Below are 12,472 nucleotides of genomic sequence, written 5' to 3' on the forward strand. Positions count from 1 at the left end.
AGCGTGTCGTAGCCAGAGCAATCTCACAGCCTCAGTGCCACAGAGAGAGGAGGAAATGTCACAGAACGGCAAGAGGAAATGGCCCGAGCCTCATCTCTGGTCCTGTCATTTTCTTTTGCCTTTCCAGTCTATCTGGGCCAACACTTAAATCGTCCAAACACCATATCGTGTCGCGCAGTAGGACGCAGGCCCCGCCACGGTATGGCCTAGACCCTGCTCCCAGCCCAAAGCCAGTCTTGACCTTTCCAGATCAGCTTGGCACTGATCCAACCTCACTCCTCCGCCTCAACTCCCCTCTGAAACGTTTGCTCCAGCTCTAACTATGATACCACTGACCACTCTGACACTGTCTCAAACACGACTTTGCAACACTCCAGCACAGTTCATCCCTCGAGTCAGCTTCACCTTTGACCTCACCTCTTCATTGTTTGCAGTGATACTTGACCATAAAATACCTCAGAATAAGTGTTATTAATATTTTAGTCAAATTTCTTGCCTTTTGAACTGCCTGAAAGCTGTTGCCTGACTTCTGTAGCACCATCTTAAACTGGAGAATCTTAAACCAGATGTAGAGTCTTTGTGAGTAGAGTAAGAAAAACCGCAAGGATAAAAAGACTCTGATTGGGTGTTATATTCAGGCTTCTGAACAGTTGCCGGGATGTGGAATACAAATTACAACGGGAGATAGAAACGGCGTGCAAAACGAGCAATGTTGCTAGTAATGGAGGAACTTCAATATACAGGTAGAGTGGGACAATCAGGTTGGTGCTGGATCCCAAGAGAGGAAATTTGTATTATGTCTATGAGATGGGTTTTCAAGCAGCTTGCAGTTGAGCCCAGTAGAGGAGAGGCAATTTTGGATTGGCGCTTTGGTAGGAGAAATAAAAGTGTAGACTATTTCCCAAATGTGGGGAAAATTCAAAGATCTGGGGTGCGAAGTGACATGGGAGACCTCGTGCATGATCCCCTAAAGATTAACTTGCAGGTTGAGTGTGGTGAGGAAGGTAATTACAATGACAGCATTCATTTCGAGAGAACTGGAATGGAAAAGCAAGGATGTAAAGCTGAGGCTTTATAAGGGCACTGGTGAGACCTGGCAGGGTATTTTGAGCAGTTTTGTGTCCTTCATTGAAGAAAGGATGTGTTGACATTGGAGAAGATTCAGAAGAGGTTCATGAGAATGATTTGGGGAATAAAAGGCTTCTGAATAGTTGCCAAGGCATGGGATATTAAATACTGTGGGATATTATTAAATTATAAAAAGAATAAAGAGGTCACTAGAATTTAGATGACTGAGGATTAGAAGCCTTTCAAATGTTCAAAGGCCTAGATAGAGTGGAGACGGAGAGGATGTTTCCTTTGGTGAGGAAGTCTATGACCAGAAGGCACAGCCCCAGCATACAGGGACGTCCAATTAGAACAGAGATGAGGAGGAATTTCTTTAGCCAGAGGGTGGAGAATCTGTGGAATTCATTGCCACAGGTGGCTGTAGAAGCCAAATCATTGAGTGTATTTAAGGCAGAGATTGATAGTTTCTCAGTTACTCAGGGCAAGAAAGGTTATGGGGAGAAGGCAGGAGAATGGGTTTGAGAGGGAAATGGATGAGCTATGAGGAAATGGTGGAGCAGACAATGGACTGAATGGCCTATTTCTGCTCCTATGTCTTATGGTCTTATACTTAAAGTGAAGGTCAATAGGTTCTTGATTATTTGGGCATCAAAGGTTATGGGGAGAAGGCAGGAGAATTGGGTTGAGAGGAAAAGTAAATCAGCCAAGGTGGAATGGCAAAGCAGACTCAATGGACTGAATGGCCTATTTCTGCTCCTATGTCTTATGGTCTTAATAGAACTTTTACAAATTCTCTTGTTCCTGTGTGATCAGAAAAATATTGATTTCCATTCTCCTTGAAGTCTGATAAACAAATTTATTAAATTATTGCTACTATGTTCTTTTATCAAAGAACATTACAAAGCAGCAAAAATCCATTTGGCATCTTATGCCTATTCAAAACATTCAAATACTCAGTATTGGGGCAGTATTTTACTCCAGCACTATTTATTCTGATCTAACTTGAATAAAAGGAGTGAATCAGTCTTGGCAGTCCTTTTAGGCAGGTTAATCTAACAAGTCAGCACCCTCTGGGTGCAGAAATTTCGTCTCAGTTGTACGTAGCTGATCTTTTATTCTTAGACTTTACTCTCTGGCTCAAGATAGGAGAAGTATCAATTCCCCATCTACCCTGCCAAGCCTGTTAAGAATTTTGTACATTTTAATGAGACGACTTTGCTTACTTAGAGAGTGTATTTAATTGTAGACAAATTTGCCATCCAGGAGTCAATCTGGTGAACCTCCACTGCACTTATTAAAAAATATAATCTTCCTTGGAAATGGAGTATATGTGATATGTACTGCAAAATGTTTTCACTCTTAAAACATAATCCCCTTGCAATAAAGGCCAACATAATGGACGCCTTCTTAATTGATTGCTTTACTGCCAGAATTTACAGTCATAGATAAATACAGCAGGAAAACTGGCCCTTTAGCCCATCGAGTTCCATTCAACCAACAAGCATCCATTCTTACACTAATCCTACCCTCACCGATTTTAATTTCCTGTTTCCTTATCAATTACTTCTCAGATTTTAACACTCTTCTTGAGGCAATTTTACAATGATCAACTAACCTACCTTTGAGATCTGGGAGGAAGCTGAAACGCCTTGGAGAATGGTCATAGAGAGAGCATTCAAACTCCGCACAGAGGTTGGGATCAAACCCAGGTCACTGGAGCAGTGAGACAGCAGCACTACCAGCTCCGCCACTGTACAGCCTGCAAGATGGCTCGTTAGCCCAATGTCCACAGTGAGGTGATGACCGTTGTTTCACATCAGTTGCCTGTTACATTCTGGATAAATTTTATGGGTCATCTTAAATGCCACCATATCGTCCAAGGGACAGGTACAGGGTGTGGCTAGCAAATATACATCTAGGAAATCTCCACGGGATAGTTTCTGAACCAATTATTCAGTGAAGCTAATCAGTGGGTTTGGATAATCCCAACTTTCAAAGCTTCTTTCTTTTTCCCCTTCCTTGACCATTTTAACAGCTCAATCTATGAATTCCAAAATAAATAAACTGTTAGATCTATTATACTGCGTTAATTTTAAAAGGAAAAATGTAATTAATAGTCAAGTTATTTTAAGTGTAACTGCCTTAACAGAACAGTCACCTGCCTTATCCTTCTTCACGCAGATCTCAAAACACATCTGGGTTATACCTGAAGGGACCTCAGTCCCAAGGCCAGGAGCAGATGGAGTTCCAGCTTGTTTTTAAGATGTGAGAAATAGCTCTCTGATTATCCTTTTATAGTCTGTTCTTCAAATCATGTTTGTGATTTCATGAAATAATGTTAAGAAATTCCTTTCATGTGCAGTTTTTGCACCCTGTCCAATGGATTTGAGTTTCAGGTTTTAGCATGCAATAATTACTCCAAAAGCTAATTAAAACTGCTAGTTTGTGCCAGTAACTGAAAATTGTTCTTTAAAGCTTTACACCAGAAGTGTGTTGTGGTGGTGGGCTTTCTTTGTGATGACATCAGAATGGGGTGGAGGTATACGATCCAGGTGCAGGTCAATGGGAATAATAGTTCGGCACACACTAGAAGGGCTGAGTGGCCTGTTTCAGTTTTGTACTGCTCTAAGACTGACTTAAAAGCTGGTCCCAGTTGAGATTGTTAATGCCAATGAACTTAAAACTACTGACCACCGTCAACTCTGTTCTCCTAATAAGGACTGGCTCAAGGATGTCTGGCTTCTTCCTCTTTGGTTTTGCTGGCATTGAGTGGGAGGTTGTTGTGCACAATCACAAGTATCAAGTGGGTAGGGCAGGGGGATAAACACTCAGCCCTGCGGTGGACTGTGAGTGTGGAGATGTTGTTGTCGATCTGTATTAACTAGGGTCTGCCAGTGAGGAAATCCAGGATCATTTTGCATAGGGAAGTATCAAGCCTCAGGGCTTGGAGCTTAGTGATGAGTTTCATTGAGATGATAGTGATGAATGCTGAGCTGTGGTCAACAAAGAACACCCTGACCTACACACCTTCATTGCTTCAGAGCTGAGTGAAGAACATGATGAAGGGTGACTGGCACTGTGTCCACCCAAACCTTTCCACAACAACTTTGCTCATGCGTCAGTTTTGCACGGACTGGAGTCGCACCACAATCTCGTTGCTTTGAGCAATGACAACATAGTCCTATTCTAATCTGCATTAGCCATTGAAGAAGCCAAAATCATTTTGTGTGTCCTGAACCTGAATTTCTGAATGATAATGGAGTGGTCTAACAGCAGATTGTGAAATGTGTTCATCAATAACACAATGAGAAATGCCATCTGTTGGAAACTAGCTTCTCCTATCCTGGAACAACACCCAGTTTACCTGACAGTTCATAGTGTCATAAGTGCTCACGACACTCAGAGCACAGAAGTTTACGTGTCCTGGCTTTGGAATTGAGCACCGGAGCACCTCACTAGACCTTGTTTTGAAGGCTACTTTGGGACTGGTCCTAAAAAGGACATACCATTCAGCTTCAATGCCCATTCTTACCTTTAATGGCAAATAAAAAGAAAATAAGAGCATATTGAGGGCTGTTAATAGCCCTGGAGCCTGAAATACTGACAATAATCACATTCATGTGGGTGAAGTATTGGAGGTGGTGCAATAACATCCAAGTGAGCACGGTCCGATACCGATGGTTCAGTGGAGATGCAAGTATGTTGCTTGTGCCATTTACTAATGATGTATAAACACTTACTATTGCACATTAACAATTAGTGATATAGTATTATAAATATTAATTGAGTGATACTCCAATGATGACACTTGGGATTATGCCTAGCAATATCAGGTGAAGTAGAAAGTTTCATTTCATCATTATATGCCAGTGCTGCTCTTCAAATGTCTTGTGGCAGTTTGGGATAGGTGACACACAAGACTTCACAAGCGATGGTTGCTGAGGAGTAACCTCATACTTACAGCAGGAAATACTTGGCTTGCAGAGGTTAGGCATACTGGAGCTGTCATTCCCACCATCTGAGCCAACACCAGTGGGTAGAGCTCTTCTGCCTTCCTCTTCCCCTTGACCTTTATTGTGACCATCATTCACAGGCAGTTTGTCCTCACTGTTGGGCATTATGTCTGGGTTTATTTCCACCTCCAAATCCAGTAGAAGAGGAAAATCTGTTGGTTAAGAATGAAAATGCATCCTTCAGATCAATGCTCTGTTCCTCTATAATACAGAAGGGCACCTCCCAATTGCCCAAATATTTAGAATGTCCCCTTGAGGGGTGGGAAAGGAGACTAATTACTAAGTGTCGAATCCACATTGCAAAAGGTATCTGAAAAGTTGCCTAAAACCCCATTGCACATTTACCTTCACTCATTCTCTCGTCGAGCCTCTGGAGAGTCAACACCTCGGCTGCAGTCAACACCACTGTGATGCCACAGCCTCGCCAGAGTTTCTCTTCCATTGTGAGAATATCATGTAAACCCTGCATTGCCTTTGTATGCAAAGCAGATTGTCATTTACATAGTTAACAGAAGTTTCCTGTGTCTAACCACATGTTAACATCCAGTAGAACAGCACAGCACAGTACAGGTCCTTCAGCCCACAAACTTGTGTCGACTTTTTAACCTGCTCCAAGATCACTTTCTTTCATCTGTGTGCCCATTCAAGCGTCTCCTAAGTGTCACTAATGTATCTGCCTCTACCCCATACCCACCACTGTATAAAAAACCTCTGACATCCCCTATACTTCCCTCCAATCTCAATAAAATTATGCATTCTTGCATTAGCCATTTCCACCCTGCAAAAAACGTCACTGGCTATCCATTCTATCTATGTCTCTTATCATCTTGTATACCTCTATCAAGTCACCGCTCATCTTCCTTCTCTCTAACCTGGAAAAAACCTAGCTTGTTCAACCTATTCTCATTTGATACGCTCTTTAATCCAGGCAGTATCCTGGTAAATCCCTTTGCACCATCTCTAAAGCTTTCACGTCCTTCCAGTAATGAGTTAACCAGAACTGAACGCAAAACTCCAAGTGTGACCTCACCAGCACTTTACAGAACCGCAACGTTACCTGGCAACTCTTCAACCTAATACTCCAACCAATGAAGGTCAACACACTATACACCTCCTTAACCACCCTGTTACTTTGAGTGGCAACTTTGAGGAATCTATGGAGATCAATGCTGACATCCCTCTGTTCCTCCACACTGCTACGAATCCTGCCAGTAGCCCTGTACTCTGCCTTCAAATATGACCTTTCCAAAGCACACTTTTCCAGATTGAACACCATCAGTCACTTCTCTGCATCCCTTCAAAGTCCTGTTGCAATCCATGACATCATTCTACACTATCCACAACACCAGCAACCTTTGTGCCATCTGCAGGTTTATTAACTGACCCTTCCACTTCCTCATCCAAATTATTTGTAAAAATTACAAAGAACAGGCGTCCCCAAACAGATCCTCTTGGAAAACCACTGACTTCCAGACAGAGTTCTCTCCATCTACTAGCTCCCTCTGCCTCATGTGGCAGGTCAGTTCTGCAGTCAAGTGTCCCTGGGTTGCATGCTTCCTGACTTTCTGCATGTGCCTACACTGGGAACCCTGTTAAACACTGGCATAGCTGGGACCCATGCGGGTGCCCATGGCTACATGTTTGAAGGAAGTGGGAGGAGCCAAAGGAGAAATTATTTTGAGTAAGGACAAGTTCCGCTAGACAGGGGAGAGAGGGGGTGGAGGGGGACTGGTTGGGTCTGGTGTCCAGAAAGAAAGGGAGAGCTTTGAGGTCTTCCCGGTGGGTGGTGGAGGTGTATAGGGACTGGGCATCAATAGTGAAATTAAGATGGGGGCCAGGGAACCTGAAATCATTGAAAAGATCCAGAGAGTGTGAAGTGTCACAGATGTAGGTAGGAAGGGACTGAACTTGGGGGGGGGGCTGTTTAGATTAAACAGTTGAGGTATGCAGATACGAGTTCAGTGGGGAGGAACAAGCTGAGACAATGGGTCTACCTGGACAAGCAGGTTTGTGGATCTTGGGTAGGAGGTAGAAACGGGAGGTGTGGGTGTGGGAACTATGGGGTTGGTGGTGGATGGGAGATCCTCAGAGTCTATAATGTTGGGTTGGGAGACAACGGCCCAGTGTTCCTGTGTGAGGGGTAAGTAAGAGGAGGTGTCTGAGAGATGGCATTGGGCCTCAGCAAGGTAGAGGTCAGTCCACCAGACTACGACAGCAACTTCTTTCTATGGGTTTGATGGGTTGGTGTAGAAGGAGTGGAGAGCAGAGCATTCGGAAAGAGTGAGGGTGGAATTAGAGAAAGAAGTGTTGGTATCTCCCATCCATCACCACCAACCTCAGTTCCAGCACCCACACCTCCCGTTTCTACCTCCTGGATGTGCTGACATCAAAAGGGTTCAACTGAGGTTCACGAAAATGATTCCAGGAATGAAAGGATGATGATACGAAGAGTGTTTGATGGCTGTGGGTCTGTACTCACTGGAATTTAGAAGGATGAGTGGGGATCTCATTGAACCTTTCGAATGTTCAATTGTTTAGATGAGTGGCTAGTGGGGAAGACTAGGAACCTCAGAGTAGAGGGATGTTCCATTTGGAAGGGAGATGAGGAGGAATGTCTTTACACAAAAGGTGACGAATTTGTGGAATTGTTGGCCAGATGGGGCTGGTTAACCTGGCTGTGGAGGCCTGGTCGTTGGGTGTATTCAAGGTGGAGGTTGATAGGGTGTGAAAGGTTACAGGGAGAAGGTAGGAGAATGGGCTTGAAGGGGAATGATCAAATGACAGAGCAGGCTCAATGGGCTGAATGGTATAACTCTGCTCTGTGTTATATGGTCTTATGTTTCATCAAGTATCCCTGATTGCTCATCCTCCTGTTCGTGTATTCCAGTCCTGCTGAAGGGCTTCGACCCGAAACAGCGACTGTACTCCCCACCCCCCCCACCCATAGTTGCTGCTTGGCCTGCAGCATTTTGTGTGTGTTGCTTGAATTTCCAGCATCTGCAGATTCTGTCTTGTTTGTAGAATACCTTGGAATTATCTTTAATCCTAGTCATCAAGCCTTCTCCTGCACCCTTCTTCACCCAATAATTCCCCAGTCAAGTTTTTTCCTGGCTACCTGAGAACTTTCAAGAGCCCTGTCTGATCTCCGCTTCCTAAACCTTAAGAATGTTTCTTTCTTCCTGTTGAAGAATGTTTCACATCTCTAACTATGGTTTCTTCATCCTTTCCTGGCTCCAATGGGACAAACACACACACACACACACACACTCCATGGAAACAGTTGACAGGTTGAGCAGAGACCCTGGCCCAAAACATCAACCGTTTCCCACCGGTATCGGCAGAGTTTCCCTTTAGAGACCATAAAGCAAAAGAGAAGGTGCTTTATTCACACGGAGCCCCTGACTGCCATCCATTATTTACTGCACTGAATTCTCTGCAAATTTCCCCATTGTCACTTTCCACATCCCTTCCTAACCTCTTCAGCACTACATCCCCATTTCATCCCTGACCATCAATGTAGCTCCCCCCTCTCACTTTCCCTCCACTAACACCCACCTTGTCGGTTCCAGCATTATCCTATCCAGCACTAGTATCTCCAAACTCCTGAAAACCCACGGGCCGTCCACCGGGCTTCAAAAATATTCTTAAAACATACCAACCCAAACTTTTCCTGTAAAGGAACTGCAGATGTTAGAAATCTGGAGGTGGGGGTGGAACAGAACATTCACTTAGTATTCAGCAGGTTAGGCAGCAGCTGTGACGAGAGAAACTGATTCAATGTTTCATGTCAAATTCCATTAATCAGAACCAAAGTTCACTGACTGAAACATTCACCCTCCCTGGTCAGTTCAGCATTTCCTGTTTCCATCATTTTCCTCTCTTTATCCCTGCTGAACGGAAGATTAAGGCTCCTTCCACCCAGGTTCGTGATGTTTTGTTATTAAGTAAACCAGGTAACTGAACTAGGAATGTGGAGAAAATGCTGGGTTCTTCGTAACAAATTTAATGCATTTCACACGGATGGACGTGATCTCCGCTGCCAGAACATAATCTGTGACTACTGAGATTAAAAGAGGTCCGGCTGTCACACAGAGTTTGTAAACTTCTAACAAAACAAGAATATTCGGATAATGAGTCCTGACGAAGGGTCTCGGCCCGAAACGTCGACAGTGCTTCTCCCTATAGATGCTGCCTGGCCTGCTGTGTTCCACCAGCATTTTGTGTGTGTTGTTGTTTGAATTTCCAGCATCTGCAGATTTCCTCGTGTTTGATATTCGGATAATACTCAACATTCAAACCTGAATACAGCACCGCTGTTACAATTGAGATGCCGTACAAGACATACTCGCGCCTGCAGTATTTGCCTCCTCTATTACTTACCAGCGCTGCACAAATATCTGACATTGTCAATAGAGCTGTTGCTAAATTACTGTCCAACATCTCTCCGCCCTCACAGAGACAGACATTGCAAAGACGATTCAATGACCGAGGCATGTCACCCATCCCCGAACAGTCCTGCCATTCTCCATACAATAAACCATTGAATAACTCTCAGTCCTCTCCACGGGCTATTCTGGAAATGCCCAGCAGCTCCACGGAAATTAAACACCTGTCAACTCCTCTGGCGACGTCCGCCCAGTTATTTCAGATTTGTGGCATTTGCAGTTAGCGATCTCTCTATAGCAAAACTAAACAGCAACTACTACATAGTTGTCCACATTTTAGCAGCGAGAAGCGCATGTTAGATCAAAAGACTAAAACAAAACAATTCTTTAGCATCACCTACTACCTCGACTGGAATACATGTAAATTTGAAATGCGTATAAAAATCTGAAACATTTGACACAGAAGTTTGTCGAGTACAGTGAAGTAAATACGAATCTAAATGGTTTGCTCTGCCAGCGGTATCGGACCAAAGCCACTTACCCCGCGTCCTCTCGTTCACTTTGTTTACACCGACCACCAGCCCGGGGTAACTTCAAATTAGATCCTACCACCCTGCAAACTCGGGGGGTTGCCCATGTCACGCTTTTGTATTCAAATTCATAGGACCGCATGGAAGAGGATCAGTTGTCTATTTAGATAGCAGAATTAATATCTTACTGATATATGAGAGGCCTCTGTATGTTTCATTTATTCAAAAAGCATGGCAGCGCAGTATTTTAATGGCTTCTACGCTCCCCTCGTTCAATGAGCTCTTCCAATATTGAAACTAAACAGCGCCGAGGCTCCGCCTCCGAGTCAGTTGCAACCTTGCAAAACGTGTATTAAAATTCGGAAAGATCCTTTAAAACCGCATTTATTAATATTGGACGAAGGGTCTAATACTGAATGATTTGAAAATCTATATGCAGAATAATTTGCATTAAATCGTGAGTATGCGAAGGTCGATTTGCAACATATAATCTGTCTTTTTAAAAGTAAGCAGCATTTTACCATGGCAACAAGGAAGTGATTCTATGATAAACAGCCTGGGTGCCAAGAGACGTGTATTAAATCGCTGAAAACAGAAAGGTTTACATTTCTAAAGCGCCTGTTCCGACCGCAGGATGTCACAAAACATTTTTCAATCCATTGATTGCATTCACTCCGGTTGTACAGATAACTGCGGCTCCCATTCTCCCCATTGCAAAATGACTCTAGAAGGGGTGATATTGCAAATCTAAGTCACTGTATTTGCCCCAAAACCGTGATCAGACTTAGACCCGAGCATTGAATGCGGTGCTGTAGCGACACGAATGATATTAGAAAGACGACCCTAGCAGACAACATGTAGGAGAACCCCACAGGGCTTCTTATCCTTTCGTTCAGAGCAAAAGGGCAGCAAGTGACAAAATTGGTCCTCTGGAAGATCAGAGTGGTCATCTATGAATGGAGTCAAAAGAGATGGAGGAGACTCTAAATGGATTTTATTTTTGCATTTGTAGTTACTCAGGAGACTGAAACAGTCTATAAAAGTGAGGCAAATCAGAGTGGATAAATCCCCCGGGCCTGACAAGGTGTTCCCTCTGACCCAGTGGGAGGCAAGTGCAGAAATGGCAGGGGCCCTAGCAGAGATATTTAAAACCTCCTCAGCCACTGGTGAGGTGCCTGAGGATCGGAGGACAGCTAAAGTTGTTCAGTTGTTTAAGAACTAGACAGGAGATTATAGCCTGGAGAGTCTGACATCAGAAGTGGACAAGTTATTGTAAGGTACAGGAAACAGAAGTATTTGGATAGATAGGGATAGTCAACATGGCTTTGTGCATGGAGTCTAACCCACCTTATAGAGTTTTTCAAGGAAATTACCAGGAAAGTTGATGAAGGCAGGGCAGTGTGTTGTCTACACGAACCTCAGCAAAGCATTTGACAAGATCCCGCATGAGAGGTTCAGTCACTTGGCATCCGAGATGAAGTAGTAAATTGGATTAATCGTTAACAAGAAATTCCTCAGATGCTGGAAATCCAAAGCAACACACACTCAAAATGCTGGAAGAACGCAGCAGGTCAGGCAGCATCTATGGAAATGAACAGAGTTGATGTTTTGGGCTGAGACCCTTCTTCAGGAATGGAAAAGAGCAAGGACGAGACCAGAAGGGTAAAAAGCACTGGTGAAGCCAGCTGGGTAGAAAAGATAAAGTGCTGGAAAGAAAAATCTGATAGGAGAGGAGAGTGGACCATGGGAGAAAGGGGAGGAGGTGATAGGCAGGTAAGAAGAGGCAAGAGGCCAGAGTGGGAAATAGAAGAGGGAAGGGGAAGGGAGGGATTTTTTTTAAACCAGGAGAGATCAATGTTTATGTCATCAAGTTGGAGGCTAGTCAGATGGAATGAGATGTTGTTCCTCCACTCAGAGTGGCCTCATCATGACGAAATAGGAGGCAATGGACCAACATGTTGGAATAGGAATTAAAATGGTTGACCACCAGGAAACTCTGCTTTTGGAAATTTGCCAAAACAAAATTTCTCCAACCAGTGCTCCCAATGTGACCTTCTGTACTTTGGTGAAACCCATTGTAATGGGTTCTTGTAATAGAGAAAGGATAAATGCAAGCAGGTTGGTGGAATCTAGAACTAGAGCTCGTGGGTTTGGGGAGAAAGGTGAAATGTTGAAAGTGGGAAGTTCTTCATTCACAGGGTGGTAAGGGTGTGAAACAAGATGCCAGCGGAAGTGGTGAGTGCGGGGTCAATTTCAACATTTAAGATAAATTTGGATAGGTACATGGATGGGAGGGGTATGAGGACTATGGTCCACATGCAAGTCAATGGGACCAGGCAGATTAATAGTTCGGAACTGGCTAGTTATGCGGTAAAGGCTTGGTTCTGCGCTGTGGTGTTCTAAAGTGTTAAAAAAAACTGGACAGGAATATTCCATTCTACAGAATTAGCTCTGCCCACTGACTCAGAATCAGGTT

At 43.8% G+C, this 12,472-nt stretch overlaps 1 protein-coding gene across 1 annotated transcript in view; it reads right to left on the reverse strand.

The window, feature by feature from the left end:
- Nucleotides 1–11,429, reverse strand: part of LOC132381243 (T-complex protein 11-like protein 1) — a 65,656-nt gene extending 54,227 nt beyond the window's left edge. Inside the window, exons 1-2 of the mRNA XM_059950624.1 lie at nucleotides 11,344–11,429; nucleotides 5,030–5,233 (exon numbers count right to left, since the gene is read on the reverse strand). Of these exons, the coding sequence (XP_059806607.1) occupies nucleotides 5,030–5,186 (157 nt within the window). The 5' untranslated portion in view covers nucleotides 5,187–5,233; nucleotides 11,344–11,429. The remainder of the gene's footprint in view (nucleotides 1–5,029; nucleotides 5,234–11,343) is intronic.
- Between the last annotated feature and the right edge of the window lie 1,043 nt (nucleotides 11,430–12,472).

This window comes from Hypanus sabinus, chromosome 25 (genome assembly GCF_030144855.1).
Source record: "Hypanus sabinus isolate sHypSab1 chromosome 25, sHypSab1.hap1, whole genome shotgun sequence".
NCBI classification, from domain to species: domain Eukaryota; kingdom Metazoa; phylum Chordata; class Chondrichthyes; order Myliobatiformes; family Dasyatidae; genus Hypanus; species Hypanus sabinus.